At 39.3% G+C, this 22704-nt stretch overlaps 1 protein-coding gene across 5 annotated transcripts in view; it reads left to right on the top strand.

Moving 5' to 3' along the window:
• The window catches only part of L3mbtl3 (L3MBTL histone methyl-lysine binding protein 3), a 99423-nt gene that overhangs the window by 52590 nt on the left and 24129 nt on the right, over window positions 1-22704 (top strand). For all 5 annotated transcript variants that reach the window (XM_021173941.1, XM_021173942.2, XM_029482882.1 and 2 more), the window contains 5 exons: window positions 4773-4849; window positions 7656-7741; window positions 9269-9379; window positions 18912-19026; window positions 19894-19996. In XM_021173941.1, coding sequence (XP_021029600.1) covers window positions 4773-4849; window positions 7656-7741; window positions 9269-9379; window positions 18912-19026; window positions 19894-19996 — 492 coding nt within the window. The remainder of the gene's footprint in view (window positions 1-4772; window positions 4850-7655; window positions 7742-9268; window positions 9380-18911; window positions 19027-19893; window positions 19997-22704) is intronic.

Here is a 22704-nt window from a genome sequence, read left to right as displayed (position 1 = left end):
CAAAGTACTTTTGTTGGAAAGAGAAAAAGTAAATGACTAAAACATTATAGTCATCTAAGAGTATAGAATGACACAAATATTTTAGAAAGAATAATTATTTCATATATTGAAATATTATGTACCACTGCATAAAAATTATACTATTTTACTTTGTATATTAGTTATATAATTTTGCACTGTACATTAGTTATAAGGCTTAATATAAATTTAAAAGGAAGTTGTTTCAGGTTCATTTTAATATCAGATTGGTTTAGAGAGGAGAAGGGTTGAGTCAGAACAGATGCAAGTTCCAGTGGTGTGGCGTGTGGTCTCTAGGCTTCTCTCTTAGGTGAATCTCTGAGTAGAATCAACTTTTTTCATCTGATGCAACAATGCATGATTTGCAAGAACCATGCTTCTGAGGTTTCTAAAACATGGAGTTCAGAGGAGGGGATGTAGCATAGTCATAACTAACGAGAAGAACAAAGTTCTCTTGTCTCACAAGGGAGGCAGAAGAGTCAGTCCATACAGAAATAGAAGTGTTTCATGAGGACAGATAAACTTGATATTAGCCTAGCTTTTTATGCGATGTCTGTGTACCATGTGCATGCAAGGCTTGCTCATGCCAGAAGGGGGCGTCAGATCTCACTGGAACTGGAGTTCTAGGTGGTTGTGAGCTACCTTATGGGTTCCTAGGAGCTGAACCCAGGTCTTTCCTCTGGAAGAGTAGCAAAGCTCTTACCTGCTGCAGAGCTACCTCTCCAGCCTGAAGTTAAAGTATTTTCTTTTGAAGTAAGCTCTGCGGAAAACCAGCTTGAAGTAGTGCTTTCTCTGACTCAGTATGTGCTACTGTTGACAATGTGCCCTTGAGAAACTATGCTAACCTCATTCACTTAGAACATTTCTTAGAAAGCTCTTTGGGTTTGACTACTTACCAGCATTTCTTCCTGATTGGTAATGCCAAGTTTTGTTACTCCCTGGCTATGAACTTCTAGTTTTCTGTCTCTCTCCCCTTTCTCTTTCTCTCTCTGTTTCTCTGTCTGTCTGTCTGTCTGTCTCTCTCTCTCCATTTATTATCTTTGTGAGCACAGGTGTGGAAAGTGTCTAACTTATGTCTTAAGATCCATGCTGTGGTTCGCCTATAGGCCTCTTGTCATTCTGTGATATTTACTGGAACTCTTCCCTGGCAAATGTGATCTCTACTTATCTATTGTATGTTTACCTGACTCCATGCCAGTCTGGGTTGAATCCACTTCTGCCTACTGTATCTGTGCTGACAAATGACTATAGCTAGAAATGTGTATCACATGCTGATTGCTATGACTTTGCATTTGTGGCTAGTAATGTGAAGGTCAGCTGGACCCTTAGTCCTTGCCTCTCTTTGACTGCTCTTCCAGGCTACTACATTTCCTCCTCCTCCTCCTCCTCCTCCTCCTCCTCCTCTTCTTCTTCTTCTTCTTCTTCTTCTTCTTCTTCTTCTTCTTCTTCTTCTTCTTCTTCTTCTTCTTCTTCTTTAACTGAGAATAAACAAGGAGAAATATATGTCTCCCACTTGGCTTACCTTCTGGCTTTCCACCTGGGTGACTAGCCCAGGCCATCCCTGGGAGCCCTACCCTGACTCTAATTTTTGTTCTGCCCCCTGTACCTGCACATCATGGTCTCTGATGAATTGTTTTTTACCAGTGCACACATGAGGGAAGAGAGTTGATTTAAAACCTGATGTATCCCTAGCAGAAAGGAAGTATCCTTAACATATAGGCTGTATCCTTAGCATACAGGATGCCCCCATCACAGGATTTGCTCAGCAACTCCTTCTTTTCTGGCTATTGTGTACTTGTTAAAAAAAAATTGTTTTCAAATAATTTTAAACTTAAAGTAGCTTAAAAAATAGAAAAATCCTATATACTCAACTTCTCATCTTTCAATTTTTCAATAATCAATAAAGCAAACCTTCAGGGTTTTTTTTCTCTCTTTTGCCTCATTTTGCTGCCTCCATTTATACCTGAACTTTTTGTTTGTTTGTTTGTTTGTTTTTTGTTTTTCGAGACAGGGTTTCTCTGTGTAGCCCTGGCTGTCCTGGAACTCACTTTGTAGACCAGGCTGGCCTCGAACTCAGAAATCCGCCTGCCTCTGCCTCCCAAGTGTTGAGATTAAAGGCGTGCGCCACCACCGCCCAGCTTACCTGAACTTCTTAAGTCAATATGCTTTCTCTGACACCGTCTACACCATTCTTAACTTCATTTTGTTCCAGCTTTTGTGTCCTGTTTGTCACTGATAATTAGAGACGTTTCTGTTGACAGGTCTCATGATTAGTCCTCACTTCTCCTTAGATCTGTAGCACCATTGATTCCAGTTGATTTCTTCTGTTACGTCACTTACAAGTCACCTGACATGGACTTTGTCCCTTTCTTCAGGTGATTAAGTGTCAGCCCAAATGCTGATAACACCAGAATGGATACTTTGAGCTCTGATCTTCTTTCTATGTGATCTCTCTCCAGGCTTTTGTGTCCATGGTTTATTTGACATTCTTTCTTGTTTGCCTAACACATGTTTGCTAACATGCTCAGAGCAGGCGTTCTCACTTGCCACTTGAAATGTCAGAGGCACTGATAACAGTTTCTCCTAGCCCAGGAAAAGGCAGTGCATTCTTGCTGCCTCTACCCATAACCTTGTAGTGTCCTGACTTCCTCAGTTCACTCACATCCTATGCTAAATGTACCGACCAACACTCTCAGTCCTCTGTTTACAATGTTCACCCAAAACTGATTGCTCTCTGTTTTCACTGCCTCCACTGTGACCCAAGCCTCTGGGATCATTTGTGGTACTAGTACCGTCTAACTGGCCTCCAGCATGGATTCCTGTTTGCATAATACTTAAAATAATTAAAACATAAATCGGAGCTGAATGGTGGTGGCACATGCCTTTAATCTCAGCATTCAGGAGGCAGAGGCAGGTAGATCTCTTGAGTTTGAGGCCACCCTAGTCTACAGAGTGAATTCAAGGACAGCCAGGGCTACACAGAGAAACCTGGCTTTAAAAACCAAGACCAAACAAACAAACAAAAAGATATAAATCAGGCTAAGCTCCTTCTTTGTAGAACACTCTCCACAATGTTTTATTTACATTGTTCTTTACTAAAATCCTATACTTTGTTACATCCTGTCCTTCCATTCCAATACTATTTTGTATTGTCTGCTTCCTCTAGTCCATTCTTTCCTATCCCTGACACAGCACTACTAGGGTCTCCCTTCAGAACCCATGGACAGAAGTTTCCTTTCTGTGTCTGAGTGGCTCACTTCCATCTCATCACACATAAGGCCTTGTAAGAGGCAGCCTTGGCTAGGCTGTATAAAGGGACACCTTTCCAATCTCAACCCATTCTTTTACTTCATCTGCATTTCCTTCATGCCAACCACAGCTCATAAATTTAATTAGGCTTGTGATGGCTGCATAAATACTAAACATGCACATGCTTAACTTAATTCATTGCCCTATAACAACTCCCTAAATATTTACATTGTACTAGCTAGGTAAGTACTCTAGGGGTGACTTAAGTACCCCGGAGAATGCAATACAGCAGACTCAAATGCCATACCATTTATATAAGGTGCTTAAGCATCTCTAGATTTGTTATCTTAAGGGTTCCTGGGCTCCAATCTTCTGCAAATACAGAAGACAGTTACCTTTTATTCCTACAGTTCCTACAGTTCCGTTCTACAATGTCGTAAGGGCCATTAGAAGCAAGAAACTTACACTTTACTGTGGCCATTTATTCAGGGTCTGTCCAGTGCTGCTGGCTGGACACATTACTTTTTAGCATATTATCTTCACTTGATACATAAAAGAATGACTGCATAGATAAATGGGTGAAACGAGTTCCATGCTGAGATGAGGGATTCACAGAACAAATGTGCTTAGGTGCACGGAATCAAAAGCACCAGCCTTGTGTGCTGATTATAGTAAATCTGTGCTTAATTACAGTAAAGATGGTGGGTAGGGCAGAGCAACAGAGGAGGAAGTGGCTTGTGTGAGTCTCTGGTATCTGTAATTCTAAAGGGGAACAGAAATGGCATGCTGTTACTATACATATTTGTCTATTTGCACTGGGCCTTTGCTAGTCTATAGGACTATAGTATCTAGAAGTTCTGTCTCCTTGCTCCATTATAGGTTAAATCCACTATACTTAGTGTGTGTGTCTCTGTGTGTGTTTATTCTACTGTTTTAAGGAAGTGTCAGAAGCAGTACGTTCCCACTTTAAATTTGAAAGTTTCATGCTAGTTATGCCTCTTTGTTCCATTCCTTCCCCCATCCCTACAAACACACACAGTAATGAGCACTCTCCTTGAACATTCCCATCCCATGACCCCGCACTAGTTCTCTGACTTCCATACATACTCTAGCATGCTGAGTTTTGACAGTGGTCTTGCACACGTGCCTTAGAGATGCTAAAAGTAATTTTAGCTTTCCTTTCATATGATTTCCTCCTGTGATTCTTGGAAATGATGCTCTCTTTGTACTTTTTCTGCCTTTGAAGTTTTGGGCTTTTAGCAACATATATATATGCATATATATATATATTTGGTGTGTGTATGAAAATAAAACTGTAGTGTCAGAACCATGTAATATTTATCTAGCAAAAATAAGCTCTAAACTTTTAGCTTTTTTTTTTTTCAAATTAGATAGATTGTAATAGAACTTAGATGTGTTTATAATCGCTAACTAGTTTTCCTCTTAAAAACTTCTGGCAGCATTTGCCTCTCTCACTCCAGCTCTTTAATTTATATACCCTGCAGGTGTGAATCAAACAGTCCGCACATTCATCCAGTCGGCTGGTGTAAAGAACATAGAAGAACCCTGATTACTCCACCAGGTTTGGACATATGACTTCTCTATTATAATTTCTCTATTATAATTTCTCTATTATAACTTCTCTATTATAATTTCTCTAATGCTTTTCCGATACTTGAAGAGCTGGCCATGGTTTTGTTTTGTTTCTTTAAGAGGATAGATTACTTTAAATTTCGTGTGCCCTAGAGTCCCTGTCACAATTGCTCAGCTCCGTTGCAGTACAGAATGGCCATAGGGAGAGAGTAAACACATCAATGTGATAGTTACAGTTACATCTTACAAAGCCCAGCAGTGGCTGCAGGTGCTAACTCGCTGACCCTGATAGCGCTTCAACTGTAAGCAGTAATATTGGCATCATTTGTATCACAACCGTAGTTATCATGTTCTTTGACGAAGTGTGCAAAAAGAACTTGAAATTCATTTTTGGACTTAATTGTTTTAGCGCACAGTTGATAACTTGGGCAGGTAAGAAAAGTAGATGTGGTGTTGAAGGTGGGACTTGGGCTGCCCTGCTGGGGCCAGCAGTGTGTATTGCTATTACATACAACTTTTTTTATTTTGGGTTTTTAAAGTTATAACTTTATGTACGTTTGATTTTAAGTTCAGAGTGAAATAGACAGCCACAGTTTTCAATCTTCGTAGTTTAAAAGTTTATGAGCTTTTTCTGTATCTAGTGTCTCTTTTTAGAACGTTCTGAGAAGTTAAAATGTACAAGGTAGGTTCATTAGATGTGCTTTAAAGTGTGTGTGTGNGTGTGTGTGTGTGTGTGTGTGTGTGTGTGTGTGTGTGTGTGTGTGTGAGTTCACATATTTTGTTTTTACTTACTTGGAAACAGCATCTGGTGTAGAGAAATTTTAAGAGTATTTACAAATTAATATATCTTTCAACTGGATCCAAAGATTCATGCTTGACAGCTGTCCCTGAGGTGTCTGTCATGCAAAAGAATCCTGCAGGGTTACTCAGCTACAGACCCTCTGGTCCCCAGTGAGTCTCCTTGACAATCACAACCTTAGTATCTGTGAGACTTATAGACTAATTATTTTGTACAGAGTGATATTATTTGAGTGTGGTTGTCATTTCCTGATGACTAGACGCAAATTGTACATTTCCTTTTTTTCTTAGTTTTGTTTTTGAGACAGTCTTACCAGGTAGCCATGATAAGCCTGGAACTTGCTTTGTAGACCATGCTGGTCTCAAAGTCACAGAGATCCACCTGCCTCTGGTTCTTGAGTTGTAAGACTAAATGAAATCAACCCCATGTCTGTCTCCAAGTTGAACCTTTTTTTCCTGAGGTCTGGCACAGTGTTTTTCTTGTAAATCTCTCAAGGGCGTGACATTTCGGTTTGTCTTTTTTCCATCAGTTGGTCAAGGACATATTTGCCAGTCTTCTCTACCAATACTTATTTCTAGAAATATTTGAGATTTCATAATTACCTCCTGTTTCATCTGTCTTTCAGTTATACCATCTGCTAATATTTCTATTTGGAACTGATTACTATTCTAAGTTGACAAATGTTAATGGATAATGGTAATTTTTCTCATTCTATTTTTGTATGTTTAATTGATATTCTTTTGCAAAGATTAGCTTTTTCAATTCTCAGTTATTCATCTAGTTAATTTATTTATATCTTTGTAGAACTGTAGATTACTAACTTTATTATTATTGTTATTATTATTATTATTATTATTATTTTATGTACCTGAGTACACTGTCAGTGTCCTCAGACACACCAAGGCACTAGATCCCATTACAGATGGTTGTGAGCCACCATGTGGTTGTTAGGAATTGAAATCATGACCTCTTGAAAAGCAGCCAGTGCTCTTAACCACTGAGCCCTCTCTCCAGCCTATACTAATTTTGTTGGAGAGTTATTATTGACCTTTACTTGGTGTTTTAAAGGTGTACCAAGCAACAGCCCTCTTATGGTGGTTGTTCAATTTCCCTTTCCACGCTTGTCTCGGGATTTGAAATCTGCTCTATGGAGCAGCTACAAGTACTGAACATTCACTGATCACCACACAGCCCTGTAGCCATTTTGTCAAGATTTTTTTTTAAAGTGGTGAGCACTATCTAGTAATCAAGGTCTGGTTGCTATTTGTTTACTCCTAGCAGGATGAATCAGGCATCTCACTGGCTGAAGGGAATGTGCATCTGTAAGCATATGCAGAACTTTTTATTCTTTTCTATTTCATTGCTAGTGTATGTTAAAATTAAAACAAAACAAAACAAAACAAAAACTTCCATTGATATCACTGGCCCTGATTCAAATCTCAAACTATTGGCTTTGTTTTAGTTTTCTTCTGTCTGTGTCTATACCTGTTTCTCAGGTGGGTAGAAACCTGACTTCCATTACAGCTAATGGACTCACAGATTTTGTAAGTCTCTTTCATGTGGCAAGTTTTGCACCAAGTAGGCTACAATCATGGCTGCCTAAGGATTTGGGAGTCTTGAGAGAACCAAGGCAGCAGGGTGGAGTCACAGGGGGTTACCTTTACACATTGCTTTCAAAATACTCTGTGACTCGAGCATGTATCTTTATTCGGCCTAACAAAAGAAGGAATTATCTGTAATATTTCATCAATAATGCTTGTAAATCCTACTTATATAATCACATCTAAACAGTGATAGAGTCAGAATAACTGATCAGAAAGGAACTAACTAATCATTACAAGCAGTAGCTTTGGAGGAGCGAGCAGCTTCGAGTTTCTCTGTGGACCTGAGCGTCCTTTCCTGGGCTAGTCTGTTGCTGTGTCATGTCTTTTTGTAGGACTATTTATTAGTTCGTTTTCATCACACCGTCATAGCATCCATGTTCTTTATTTCACAGGCTATTCGCATGTGAAACACTTTTCCTGGGATAAATATTTAGAAGAAACCAATTCTTTACCTGCTCCTGCAAGAGCTTTCAAAGTGGTGAGAGAATTTGCTGTGCACTGTTTGGTTAACATGTACTCATGATGGCAATGTTTATCTGTGAACCTTTAAGAAACAGATCAGCTGACTTAGCCATGAGAAGAAAGTGAAGAGCGGAGGAAGAGGCTTCCAAAGCCTTTTGATTCTGAGAATTAACATTGTTACTGTGTTTATGTATGTGGATACAAATGTGTCCTGTTGGGGAGGAGGCAGGCATAGGAACAGGGCACAGGAGAACCTTGACTGCTTTTCCTCAGATGCTGTAACTTGCCCGTTAGGCTAGGGTGGCTGGTGTGAGCCACAGGGATCTGCTTGCCTCCACATCTCCAGCTGGGATTACAAGGGTGTGCACCGTGTTTACTTTATAAATGTGGGTTCTAGGGAGTTAACCTGCAAGCTGAGCACTTTACCAGTGGATCTATCTTCCCAGCCCCTCAAATATATTGTTTTATACTTCATATTTTCTCATGAATTTAATGGGAAAAATAAATATACTAAATAACTTTGTAATACTCAGGCATTAGATACATGTTTGTATTCCTCGTATTTGAGAGGTAATTGGGGAGCAGCACAATTCAAAGCCAGCTCAGGCTATGTACAGATATTCTGTTTCAAAAGCAAAATAATATAGTTTTTTAAACTTTGTCTTCTGTAGACAGTTGTCTCCTTTAGATGATACTTTCATACAGAAATTATTAATTAATGATAGACTTAACCAGTAAGAACTGTTCACAATATAGGTAGAAGGAATATCATGAATTTTTTTAAGAGGAAAAATCATAATAATGGAGAGAAAGCTTGAGCGAGAGTTTCTATGATACCACGTGACAGACAGATGGCGAAGCTTTAAGCAAGGTAGGGCTGGCGGGCTGCGGTCTTTTCTGCCTGTTCTCTACCCTTCCAGTGTTCGGGCTTTTAACCAGATACATGGGCAGCCCACAGCCTGTGTGTCTGCTGTTACGTGAGAGGGTGAGAGGTAGGACGTAGATTTTTTCCAGATGGTTGGCAAGAGTCGTAGCAGTGAGTGTTCTGCTCTTCACGTTACTTTATATAACACACCAGTGCCATGTGGAAAATTTGCCTTTTCTTCCTTGGCCTATGACTTTCTCAGAAACTTAGAGGTTTCCTCTGAGTGTTAAGCCCACCATGTTCAGATGGATTGCCAACTTGTTTTAAATTATCTTTTTCCCTTCCCCTATTACCACTTCTAGATGCTTCATAATCAGTCACTTTGTTTTTCCATCTTTTCTAAAAACAAATTTTACGCCTATTGCTTTTACCATGGCACCTTGACCAGTAAGGAAAATGTCTGGTCTATTTTTGTGGTTGATCACATGGCTACAGTATCCCTGCCTCTCTCTTTCTGTCTGCTCTTCAGCTAGGCAGAAGGCTGTCCTTCTGCATGTGTGTTTTGACCAGAAAGTGTCACTCACTGCTAAGCTGAGAACGGGTAACCTAAACAGTTCAGCTGTTAACTGTTGTTACTAACCTGCCCCTCCTCACTGTAGCATCTTTCTTGTATGGCAGAAACCTCCACATGGATTCCAGAAGAAAATGAAGCTGGAAGCTGTGGACAAAAGAAACCCGCTGTTCATCAGAGTAGCAACTGTAGCCGACACGGATGACCACCGGATAAAGGTAAGCCTTGTCTGCTCTGGATTGCTCGCCTTTGTTAATCTACGCCTTAACTGGAACCTTTCCTAGACAGTGAACTTCATCACTACAATTACATTAGTAAAACCAAAGGACTATGCAAAGTGGCTCTGCTTCTTTGTGGGTTTGCACCCATCCAACTTTTTTCTATAATTGCCCCCAATATATTTTCCTTTTAACTATGAAGGTAGTTTAACATTTTAAATGTGTACTGGAGAAAGTAGATACAACATATTAGGGTAACATTCTCTTCAAGAAGGAAAAGAAGCCAGGTGGTGATGACGGCACACGCCTTTAATCCCAGCATTTAGAAGGCAGAGCCAGGTGGATCTCTGAGTTCTAGGGCATCCATGGCTACTGTAGAAAGCTTGTCCTGAAAAAACAACAAGAAAAGAAATGCATCATGTCCTAATAGTAAAATTTTAAGAGACTAAGAATTTTTGTTGACTCAATTAGTCAGAGTTTATAAAGTATAAGTAAAGATAAATAGCTTTCTAAGTAAAATCAAGATTTTACTAGAATTGGATTAATTCAGTTACTTCTCTTAAGTTAAGTTAGTGTCTAAAAGATTTGGCTGCCCCTCCCCCCACATGTAGTATATTGATGTGTTGTTCAGAAGCAACTCCCAAAGGCCTCATAGGTTTCTTGCTTTGTCAATCATTTCTCTCCCTAGCCATAACAGTTCCCATCCTACATTCTTGCTAGGATCAGTTGACTTCTCTGTTAGGAATAATGATATCTCTATGAGCGACCAGTCATTATCAGCACATGACATTTTATGAGATTCTTGTTCATGCTGCTGGACCTTGGCAGTCGCTGGAGTGGGCTATGCCTGTCATCAGGTGATGACATACTGATGAGACTGCGACTCAGGCAGATTTGATGAAGCACTTTAGTCATTACTAGCAAGGAAAGAACTCAGTGCCACACTGCAGGAATCATGACTGGGTGCTCATTTTTCAAAGCAGTAGTAAATCAAATCATTCACTATAACTTATCAAATATATAATTTATTTTTATATGCATTGGTGTCTTGTCTTCAAACGTCTGTGTGAGGGTCGCAGATTCTGGAAATGGAGTTACAGACAGTTGGGAGCTGCCATGTAGGTGCTGGGAATTGAACCCCAGGTCCCCTGGAAGAGCAGCCCGTTCTTAACCACTGAGCCATCTCTCCAACTCTCATTATTTCTAATGATAATTTATAAGTTAATAAAACATAAAATACCCTGAAAAAATATATATAGTACAGTTTTATAAACTGTTATTGATATATAATAAACTTTTATGTTTTACTCAATATGTTTAAGAACTAGCCAATCATAAATTTTTCAAACTCATATAAAAACTGTAAAGTCTGTGTTGCCCATTTTCTAGTACACTTTTTTGTTTTTGTTGGTTTTGGATTTTTTGAGACAGGGTTTTTCTGTGTGGCCCCAGCTGTCCTGGACTAGGCTGGCCTTAAACTGTGATTCACCTGACTCTGCCTCCCAAATGCTGGCACTAAAAGTGTGCACCCCCGCTGCCCAACATTCTAGCACACCTTCTTATTCATTATAGTCGGTTGTGACATGGAAATCATGAAAAAAAATCAGAGCTTTAGAGCTAGAGTTTGGAGAAACATCTAATAGTGAACAAGTTTCCATAAATCTGCAGATAAATCTGTCAAGTATATGATTTTCACAGCAGCCTCTTCAGTGTGTGTGATGGCAGCTTTTTAGTTTGAGAAATGAACTTAGCATCCTATAATGGTGGATAGGAAGACGAAGCACCCAGAGGTCACTTTGGCATCAAAATGTTAGAATGTTGTGTGTCCTTCTGAGTGTTAGTCCTGGTAGCTTAGTGAAGCAACCAGAAGGAATGTGCAAAGAGAACAGCTCAAGCAAAGGAAAGCCCAGCTGTGCTGCCTGTGACATTAGAGAGAGCAACCTCGCTGGTCCACAGGAAAATTCATTACTGTGTCTCCATTACATTAACGGAGAATATTTCAATAGGGAACTTAGCATTGGGAAGCAAAATATTCAGGTTGAAATTAATATGTAAAATATTTGTTTTTTGTTTTTTCCAAAAATACAAATCCATGATGGATTCTGTAAAGAGATATACTAAAAATAATGACAGTCCTGAGACTATAGAGTGTTAGGCTTTATATTAATTCGAAATAATATCTTTTTGTGTGTGTGTGAGAACTTTGATCCAGAGGAATGAAATACTGTGAGATGCAGATTCAGTAATTAGTGGGAAGCCTCAGACTGTCCCCCATCCCTTAATTAGTTGCTGAGCCCCAGTCTTAGGAAACGCCTTGCTTACTCCTTCGTCTCCACAGAGGAGCTGGCTGTGGCCATGTGGAAGGTGATCATCTTTGCCTAGTTTTTAGAATGAAAGTCACAAGCTGAACTTGAACCACTGTGCAGGCGCCCTGTTTCTAGGCCCCTTAAAGGGCCAGCTGACGGACAGGGACTCAGTTCCCGATACAGCAGAGGCTTTGGGGGTGGGGGTGGGGGGGTGGGAAAGGATCCAGCAGCAGGAGTTTCTCTTCTGCCTGGTGAGATAATATAGCAAATAGGATTGTTTCTCTTCTGCAGAAAAGGAAGAGGAGTGCACACTTACTTGTGTAGTTTTCTTTATTGTTGCTAGGTTTTTTGTTTGTTTGTTTATTTGTTTGTTTTCGAGACAGGGTTTCTCTGTGTAGCCCTGGCTGTCCTGGAACTCACTCTGTAGACCAGGCTGACCTCGAACTCAGAAATCCGCCTGCCTCTGCCTCCCAAGTGCTGGGATTAAAGGCGTGAGCCACCACTGCCCGGCATAGTTTTCTATTTTAAATCAACTCTGTTAAATGAGATCAGCTCTTCAAGTTTTACGATATGAACCATTTCCACCTTGAGGCTCTCTGGTCACGGTGAGATAGTCATTCTTGCTGGGCGCTGTTGAAGGCAGGGAGCAGAACTCGGACCTGCTCGAACCTGCTTTGGGCACAGGACATGAAGTATTTAGTGTCACATCCCTCCAGTCACACCTTTGCCTTCAGCTGGGTATGATAGTTTGTCTCCAGTTTTTAAAATCATTTCTATGCACTGGTCTTTCTCAGTTCAATTTTCATTCCTCTTGAGGCAGTGTCTCACTATGTAGCATTCTCTGGCTGTCCTGGACTTCACTATATAGACCAGGCCGGCCTCAAACTTACAGAGATTCTCTTGTCTCTGCCTCCCTAGTGCTGGGACCAAAGACGTGTGCTACCACCATGTGACTTGTCAGCTCCATTTTAAGTCTGCTTTAACTTCTCTGTGTTACGGAACTTGGGATCTAGATGCCATGTTTTGTTTTGGTTTTGGTATTTCACCTGTCCCTGTTATTAGTATGAATACTCTTGTTCATTTCTAAAGGTCAGGTCTTCTGAAATTATCTTTTCCAGTTGTAAACGATCTCTCTGTGTTTTTGTTGTTGTTGTTCCTGTTTTTTTTTTTTTTTTTCTATCTTATTTGATTTTTGGAAATGCTACAGTAGTTTTGATGTTTTCGGATTCAAAAGTGCTAGTATGTTTTTCAGCAAAGGATCTCTTTCTCTTTAACTGTTTTCCCCACAACTCTCCAGTCACCTGCTGCAGCTGCGTGAGTTCACACTCTCAGCCTGCCTGGTCCACAGTCTGCATCCTGAGGTCCTTGTTTTCTGAAACACTAGATTGCATTCCATTTTCCTAAAAATTGCAAAGTATGACAACATGCCTTGTTTTGCTTGGGATACTTTTGTCCCTCTGAAACATGTCTCTTCCTAAGAAGACATGTGTCTCCCTAAGAAAGGGCATTTTAGGACCATAAGGGAAAATGTCCCTCTAATGAATTTGCCTTTGAGGGTTAGTGTGACTGGGTGAGCTGTGTTAAGGAGGGAACATTTGCCTGTAGTGTACTGCATTGCTCTGCGGCATCTCCTGAAGCTTTTGGACATCAAAGGACTCTGATTGCATCTCTTTGGGCAGTGGGCGTGTTTCTGGAGCACTTGAGGGATTTCTGTCTCTGGTGGACTCATGCTTTGTGATGCTGTCTTTGTTTGTCAGAGTGGGTCCTCATGCTTTCCCACGATGGCGCTTTGTGTCTCGCCGTCTCGGACATATTCCACTTCTGCTTCCTTAGCTCTGTTCTCTTTTTGGAAGTCACTGCTCTGATACTGACTGGCAGGTTGACACTCTTGTTTTAAAATTCTCTTTGCTTAGAAATACCTTCCATCTATTTTTCAAAGGTTCTGTTGCATTTTTAATTGCATCTGTGATTTTTTTTCAAGAAATTTAAAAAAAAACCAATAACATTATTTTAGTCCCTGCTTCTTTTAAAAAGCATCTCCAAGCTGGGCAGAGGTGGTGCACACCTTTATCCATAGCACCTGATCTACACAGTGAGTTTAAGGACAGCCAGTTTCAGATAAACCTCATCCAGAAAAAAAAAAAAAAAAGAAAAGAAAGAAAGAAAACAAAAACAACAACAAAGTGGATGGATGGATCGCTAGATACATACATACATACATACATACATACATACATACATAATACTACTGGTAGTTTTCTTTGATTATTTTCTCAAATTCCTTTTATAATATTACTTGTTTTTTGTTTGCTTATGTACTTACTTACTGTGTATGTCTGAGTATATTTGTGTGTATGTGTCTTTGGAGGCCAGAGAGGCCATTTGGCCCATGGAGCTAGAGCTGGTGGGTGACTGGGAGCCAACTGATGTGGAAGGACCCAGACTGAGGTCCTCTGCAAGAGCAGCAGATACTCTTAGTGCTTTTGAGCCATTGCTCCAGCCCCCAAATGTCTCTTAGTTAGCCTGGCCTGTTTTGATACTGGTTCTTGCTTGTCAGGTGATCTTCAATGCCTGTTCACATCAAAAAAAAGTTACCATACATGGGATGTTTTTGTGAATGGGCTTATAGTCATATTCTCTTGTCTATTAGGGATATCTTCCAAGATCTCTAGTGGATGCCTGCAACCACACAAAAAGTCCCATATACACTGTGTATACATATATACATACTGTAATAAAGTATAACATATGTACTAGATATCGAGAATAATAACAATTGCTATTGTACAACTATAGCAATATACAATAAAATGTTGTATGAAACTGGTCTCTTTATCACAATATGGAATTTTCTATTGACATTTTTATACCATAATTGACTTCAGGCAACTGACAAGTGTAGAACAGTGTTTCTCAACCTGTGGGTTACATATCAGATATCCTGCATATTAGATATTTACATTACCATTCACAACAACACTAACATTACAGTTGTGAAGTAGCAATGAAATAATTTTATGGTCGGAGGTCACCACAACATGAGAAACTGTATTAAAGGGTCTCAGCATGAGGAAGGTTGAGAACTACTGCTCCAGAAGGTGAAATCTTGAGGAAGGAGAGAATACTGCTACTGGTAGGTCTTACCGTAGCATTCAAAATCAAGATATCAGCTGTCTTAGTTTAGGTTTCATTGCTGTGAAGAGACACCACTACCATGGCAACTCTAATAAAGGAAAACATTTCATTGGTGCTGGCTTACAGTTTCAAAGGTTTGGTCCATTGTTATCATGGTGGGAAGTATGGTGGCTCGAAAGAACTGAGTTCTGCATTCAGATCATCAAACAGCAGGAAGATCAAACACGCCCACTGCCCAAAGAGATGCAACCAGAGTCCTTTGATGTCCAAAAGCTTCAGGAGATGCCGCAGAGCAATGCAGTACACTACAGGCAAATGTTCCCTCCTTAACACAGCTCACCCAGTCACACTAACCCTCAAAGGCAAATTTATGAAGTATTTTTTATAAAGACTTCAGATTATGCTTCTTGGGGAAAGGTGTGTATCCATTTCCCTTAACTGCAGTTTTAAGTAGGAAAATTGTTCTGTACTTTGATCCATAGTAGTGCCTATTTTCTTTAGAAATTTATTTTTAAAAAAACACACAAACAAACAGCATTATTACTGACTTGTTCTTAATGTAGTGCCTTAATCATTTTCCGATTGCTGTGAAGAGACACTGTGACCAAGGTAACTTATGAAAGGAAACACTTAATTGGGGTCTTGGTTATATAGTTTCAGAGAGTTAGACCATGACTACCATGGAAGGGGGAGCATGGCTACAGGCAGGCATGGTTCCAGAGCAGCAGCTGAGAGTTTATATCTTATCCTTAAGTTGGAAGCACAGGGACAGAGACAGGGTCTGCAGTAGGCTTTTAAAACCTCAAAGTTCACCCCCAGTAACACATCTTCTCCAACAAGGCCATCTCTCCTAATTCCTCCCCAAACAGTTTCACACTCTAGAGAGGGACCAAGCATTCAAATAAATGAGCCTATAGAGGCCATTCTCATTCAAGCCACCACTTGTCTAACTAGATCCATCATGGGATGGCATCATAGAAAGTCTCATATTTCTCTTTTGTTATGTAAATTTTCCATGGTATGTATTTACCTTATTATTCCTTTTTGGAATTTAGTTTTTTTGTCTTTAACAGTCTCATTCATGTAGATAATTGATTCTGTCATTTAATCCCACTTCTTCCAAGCAGTCCTCCTTCTGTTTTTATGTCCTGCCGCACAGTGTAGTGGCAGAGGCTCGTGAGCCCTTACCCTTCCATGATAAATAGCGTTCGGCACAGTCTTACCAGTTTTTCACTGCTATAGTGAGTCCGTGAGTCCAGTGCACATAGTATACAAAAGACATACCTCCTCACTCGCCAGTTTTTCTACTCTTCCTATCCTATATTCTTTAACATTCCCTGGCCTTGGGCTGGGTTATAGGGAGGTCCCATTTAAGGCCCACCATGTGACTGTCCTACCTTCTCAGCATCTTAGCCAGCATCTCTCTATTAGCCACCGCCTAGCACAATAAGCATGAGCTTTTCTGATGAAGACTGGGAACAGTGCTAACCTATTACCATAAACATGAGTGTTTAGAATGTGTATTTAAAAGCAATTTGACCATATGTTCATCTAGCAAAATGGTAGTTATGGATGTGCTCCCCTGGGGCTCACCAGCTCTTGATGACATTTACTGCAATAGGGATTAATTCCCTCCAGGGGATCAAGCCTTGAATCCAAGAAGAAAGTAGTTGGCTACCCCCATGATATTCATGCTACTGCTTCAACGATGGGCAGGGCTTAGACACACATACTCTTCCTCTTCTCCTCAGTGTTCACAGGTAATTATGGTGTTCCTCGAGTAAGAAGAGCCAATTACCCTGTGGCAAAAACACTTGAGAAAGACAGTAGAGGAAACATGAATATAGAGTCTAGTGTAGACAGAGAAGCCTGAGAAGCACCGCAAACATCAAAGCTTTGTGTGTGAAGTAAGGCAAAAATAACCTACTTCCAACATAGCTGGAAACCAGAAGGTTTTAAAGAAATTTAACATATAAAGTGTAACTGATATAATAACTTTCTATTTTCAGCAAATGATGAGTATCATTTTTAATGTTATTTTGACATTATTTTGATAGGGAAGAAAGGAAGCTTGAGAGCTAACTAGCCTTAAATGATGCTTCACATTCTTTGTATGTGAATAATAAATGACTTTATTTCTGATTCTTGGCCTGGTGCCTTCTAACTATCTGCTTATTAGGTAGGCAATGTGTCTCTGCGAGTCCTATTCATCCCTTTAGTGTGGTAGCCATGATTTCTCGCAGGAGAGGTATTCTTTAGGACTTTAATTCTAGGAAAACTGATTTGTAGGATGGAGAAACTGCACTATGTTGAACCCACATGCACAAGTCTGTATTTTTAATAACTGCATACTACCTTCCTTGTAAAAGACAAGTTGCTAAAATGATAAGTCAAAGACAATGTATTCTGAATGCTGGTTGCATTTAGCTAGTGGCTCTTCCAGACATTATGGTCATTGTCAATAGTCTGTGTGAATTCCCTTTAAGCTTCTCCTTCAAGCAAAAAAAAAAAAAAAAAAAAAAATGGCTATTTTGGGCAGGCTGATCTTGTACTTTTCATTTGTAAGTTTCCCATTGCAATTAAATTAATCTCTTCACAGACTTACCAACTCTCTGCGTTTATATGGCCAGCCATTGCATCTCTTTGCTGTTTTTCTGATGCAGTTCTCATCCCTTCTGGATAGATTGGGCTTAGTAAGAAAGAAAGGGCTTTGTCATTTGTATAGGGAGTGTATTTTGGGTGCCTTTCATCTTGCTTATAAACCGATTCACTCTCTGAAGCATTACATTTTTATGTAATTAAATTGATCAGTGTTGTCTTTTATGTGCTTAGTTTGGTCTCTTGCCATGATTATACTGTGTTTCCTCAGGCATTCTTCTAGAATATTTATTGTCTTGTAAAGATTGAAGGATTCATATATTTCAGAAGAGTCAGATTGACAAACAATCTAAAAATAAGATATATAAAGTACTTCAGTATAATGTTTTATTGTAAAAAGTATTAATATTACATATATTATAATATGAATATGTGTGGTATATAACTTTTTAAAGTATATATATATATGTATATGTGTATATACATATGTGTGTGTGTATATATAGTGTGTATGTTATATATATAGTGTGTATGTACATATATGTATGTATTTATGTATATATGTATGTATATGTATGTGTATGTGTATATATATATATATATATATATATATATATATATTCACCTAAAAGATAGGTAGCTGATAGCTAGTAATGTTCACTAAAAGGCCACTTCCCCTTACCTTGTTGACCTGTAACAATATGAACTGTGACCACCTATAATGCATCTTAAGAGATATTATGGTTATTTATAAGAAAAATTGTTTTGGAGCTCAGTGGTTATGAGCACTAGATCTTCTTCAGAGAAGACACATGTTACTCCCCGACCCTCACACAGAGGCTCACAACCATCTGTAGCCACAGTCCTGGGAGATTCAATGCCCTCTTCTGGATTCTGCAGACACTAGTAGGACATGCATGTGATGCATAGACATACATGCAGGCAGAACACCCATATGCATAAAATAAAAATATGTAAATTAGAAAACATGAAAGACTAATTTGAATGGTATGGTTCAGGGATGTGTTCCTAGCAAGGCAGTATACATACAAAAAAACCCATCTTGCTTTATATTTACCTCAAAGGTCTTTCTTTCTGCTCTTCTCATCTTCCCTTCCCCCTGCTCTCTGGTTTTTAAATCACCTCAGCAGTATCTGTAAGTGTCTCATTTGCTGTTTGAAGATGTTGCGTAGGGCTCCTCTTTTTCATTTGGTGACAGTATGAAACTATCAACAGTATAATAAACCTGTTGATGCATCTTTAAGAAGGCAGTTTACTTGTGTTTAGATAATTTGCTGATAGTTTCAAAAGTATCTTTTATCTCAGGTTGTGAGTGATGTAATTTAAATAACTGAATTGATTTATTAGATATTAAATATACTGTGTAAATCAGAAGAAAGGACGAAAGGCTTGTGCGGTGGGTTGATTTTTTTTTTTTTTTTTTTTCAGGAGAAATATTCTTGTGACTCTGTGTTCTTTTTTCTGTTGCCCAGGTTCACTTTGATGGCTGGAGCAGTTGCTATGACTACTGGATTGATGCAGATTCTCCAGATATTCACCCCGTGGGCTGGTGTTCCAAGACTGGGCACCCTCTTCAGGCTCCGCTAAGTAAGATGCACTAAATTAACGTGATCAATGTTTTCATTTCTTGAATAACGTGCTTTAGTTTTGTCTCCACTATCTCTACTTCTTCCTATTTTTCTGATTTCTCCTCATTTAATTGCCACCAGCAAGCATATACACATACATGCACACAATTATAAAAGAAAAAAATCTATATTGCCTTAAGAAGTATGATGTTTTGAGCTTTATTTGCAAGTAAACATAGCCTTTTGAAATTAGTTCTTATTTCTAGAGGATAATTTATCAGACGATTAAAATTTCATATAGTCATGGATTGAAATGTTAGAGCCACATCTGGGAAGGCCTTCACCTGCACATGTGGATGAGGCCACGGATGGTCTGAAGTGCAGAAGAGCTGCAGAGATTTGTAATGGTTCTGTGCATTCCAGCCCGGGCCACTTAGCTGGCTCAGGCAGTTCCAACATGATGCTTGCATTTCATATTCGACAATCTAGTGTTTGACGTTTTCACATTAATATTCTTGTGCAATTTGTTATTTAATAACAGTTCTTTCAAATGTTTCTATCAATTCAGATTTAAATACCTTTGTAGTCTGACACCTTAAAAGAAGGTTATTATCATTTTACTATTAAAGAAAACTAACCTTTATGACAAAGTGAACCATGGGGAAACCTTATAAAAACAGTAATGTCTAAAGCATTTTAATTTTTTACAAGAACTACTTGTTTTTCTATACTATACATTGTTTTAGAAACGAAATTTTGTTTTGTTTTCTTGTTTCATTTTTTTCTCTACCCTGTTCTCATCCTACACATTTAAACATTTAGCTTTCACTTTTAACTTGGTCATACTTTTCTTTTTTAACTTCTCTTTTTATCACGTTTGCTACAGGCCCTGCAGAATTAATGGAACCATCAGAAACTGGAGGATGTCCAACTCTAGGCTGCAGGGGTGTTGGTCATTTTAAAAAATCGAGATACCTGGGCACTCAGAGGTATGTGCTTGCCGTGGGGACCTATGCATGGGCATGTGGACGGGGCTGTCCCTGAATGCAGGAAATGCTTTCCTTCTATAAGAAACAGATGTGAGCTGATTTTATATTCAGAACCACAAGAAATGTAGTTACCATGGAGACTGTGCAAAAATGAAGGATATATCTAAAGTTAAGCCTTCCTGAAAGAACACACATTTACTGTTTAAAATAGATCTCCTTTAGTTATTTTGGGTTTTTCTTTTTGTTTTTGTTATCTGTTTTTTTGCAACTTGGTTAGTTTTACAGATCCATGCCTTCTAAAATAGTTATTTGAGGTTTGCCATTGATAAAAAAATGAGGGCAGACCCTTTTGAAATTATTTAGCTGAATATCACGTGATTGGGTGACTTTACAGTTTGAATGAAAAGATAAGCAGTGAACATCAGAAAGCGATACCATCCAATGTAAGAATTTCATGGTCACAAAAATGATTATTTTCCCCATTATTTTTTCTCACCTGTATGTAACTTAAAAAAACAAAACAAAACCAAAAGTATAATTAAAAAAATGATGTCCAGGTGATTTGGGGAGCTTCATAGATATTTAAAAATATTACTGAAATACTGACAAATTCTTATGATCTAGGGGGTTTTTCGGGACACAAGCATCTCCCATATGAATGGGTATTAAAATGCTAGTATTTTCAGTATAAATGGTTAAACATGCTAATTAGATTACTCATTGAGAAAACGTTCTTATTTATGTAGTTCATGGATAGAAATGTGGTTTTTTGTTTGTTTTAAGAATTATTTATTGTTATACATAGGTACACTGTAACTGACTTCAGACGCACCCGAAGAGGGTGTCAGATCTCATTACAGATGGTTGTGAGCCACCACCATGTGGTTGCTGGGATTTGAACTCAGGACCTGTGGAAGAGCAGTCAGTGAGTGCTCTTACCCACTGAGCCATCAAGCCAGCCCAGAAATGTGGTTCTTACAGTTTTGAAACTGCAGCTCAATGAGCTGCCTCCGTAGGTAAATGCTACTGAGTCTGAGCCCCTCAATTCCCCCCAGAGTCCCCATGGCAGGAGAGGAGCAGCTCCTGAAGGTGGCCCCTGACCTCTGCACACAGGCGGTAGCACCTGTGTGCCCTCCCTGTAACATGAAAAACACTCAGACACGTTACTACCTACTCCTCGAAGAGTTAGTGAGAATTGTGAAATTAGTGTATTATTTTCACTGAGTGCAGAGAGCTTTCCCTGCATCTCTACATCTACAAGTGTTACTTAGCTTCCTTTCTTTGTTTTTTGTTTTGTGGGGTTTTGTTGTTGTTGTTGTCGTCATCGTTGTTTTAAAGAAAAAAGAGGTTCATCGTGTGCCATAATAAAAAGTACACAGAGACGGGATGATGATCCCATTTGCAGACACCATTTTTAAATCCTCTATGCCACTTGCATGGCTGCAAACCAAAGATAGAACATTAATTTAAACTCTCCTGGCGACGTCTCAGGAGCAACCAGCTATGCCTCATGAAGACAGCTGGATCACCTTTCAGCTCATAACATCAGGCTGAGTGCAGGATGTGGCTCCCAAGTGTGCAAGCCTCCCATCCTAATTTCAGAGATCCTTTTGTTCAGTGGCTTCTTTTGGAGAACAGTTTTTTTTTTCCAGTCAGAACATGTAATATTTATTGAATATTCACCTACTTTATGTTACAGGTTGTTCTGTTGCCTAATGGATTAGCCAGCTTTCAGAACAACACTCTGCTATTACAACTGTTCCTTTCCCACCAGCTGTACGGGAAGTGGGAAGCTTGTAGTATCCACAAGGACAGTGTAGTATTTCATGTGCATAATACCTTGTTTTCTCTGGCCACTGGTGAGGGGATCTGATGAGTCTCATCTTGATCCCTTCCATCTCAGTGCCCCCCTCAGCCCTGCTCCATGAACGCCCCACACTTAAGATCCTGACTACACAACATCATTTTAAGTATAAGATACAAAAAAATCATAATTAAAATGAAGATCTTTGGTTCATCTACTATATAGTCCCATAATGTTCATTAGACCAGAGGCAATATCCTCAAATTATGAAAAAAAATTTTTTTTCAACTGGGAAAATACTGGGGCTAGAGAGATGGCTCAGCAGTTAAGAGCACTAACCTCTACCAGAGGTCCTGAGTTCAATTCCCAGCCACATGGTGGCTCACAACCATCTGTAATGAGAGCAGATGCCCTCTTCTGGTGTGTCTGAAGACAGCTACAGTGTACCCATATACATGAAAGAAAGAAAGAAAGAAAGAAAGAAAGAAAGAAAGAAAGAAAGAAAGAGAAGGAAGAAAGAGAAAAAACTGACATGTTGTCGGGATACAGGTGGCTATTTAAAATGTGTTCTTGGCTCTGGAAGGAAATCTGACGTACTGCACTGTGCATAGACTCATGGACATGTCCTTAGGTCCATGTAACTAAGTGTGGCAGTAAAGCCTAGGGAGACAACCATGTCACATCACCTGGCACTCACCATGATGACCTTCCCCTTAGCCTCCTCCAGGCCAGCTGCTCCCACGGTTTAGTGGTTGTCTTTGGGGAATTTCTTGATGGACTCAGTATTACAGGTGGTGTTGTATTTGTCACTAGAAGGGATGAATTATGACTTATGCAGAAATGCCCTAAGGAAACTTTTAGACTAATTGAGACCATGCTAGAGAACTGTTCATCCTTTTTGAAG

The sequence above is a fragment of the Mus caroli genome, chromosome 10 (assembly GCF_900094665.2).
Source record: "Mus caroli chromosome 10, CAROLI_EIJ_v1.1, whole genome shotgun sequence".
NCBI classification, from domain to species: domain Eukaryota; kingdom Metazoa; phylum Chordata; class Mammalia; order Rodentia; family Muridae; genus Mus; species Mus caroli.
Note: the sequence above shows the minus strand (reverse complement) of the source record. Positions and strands in the feature narration are given on the sequence as shown.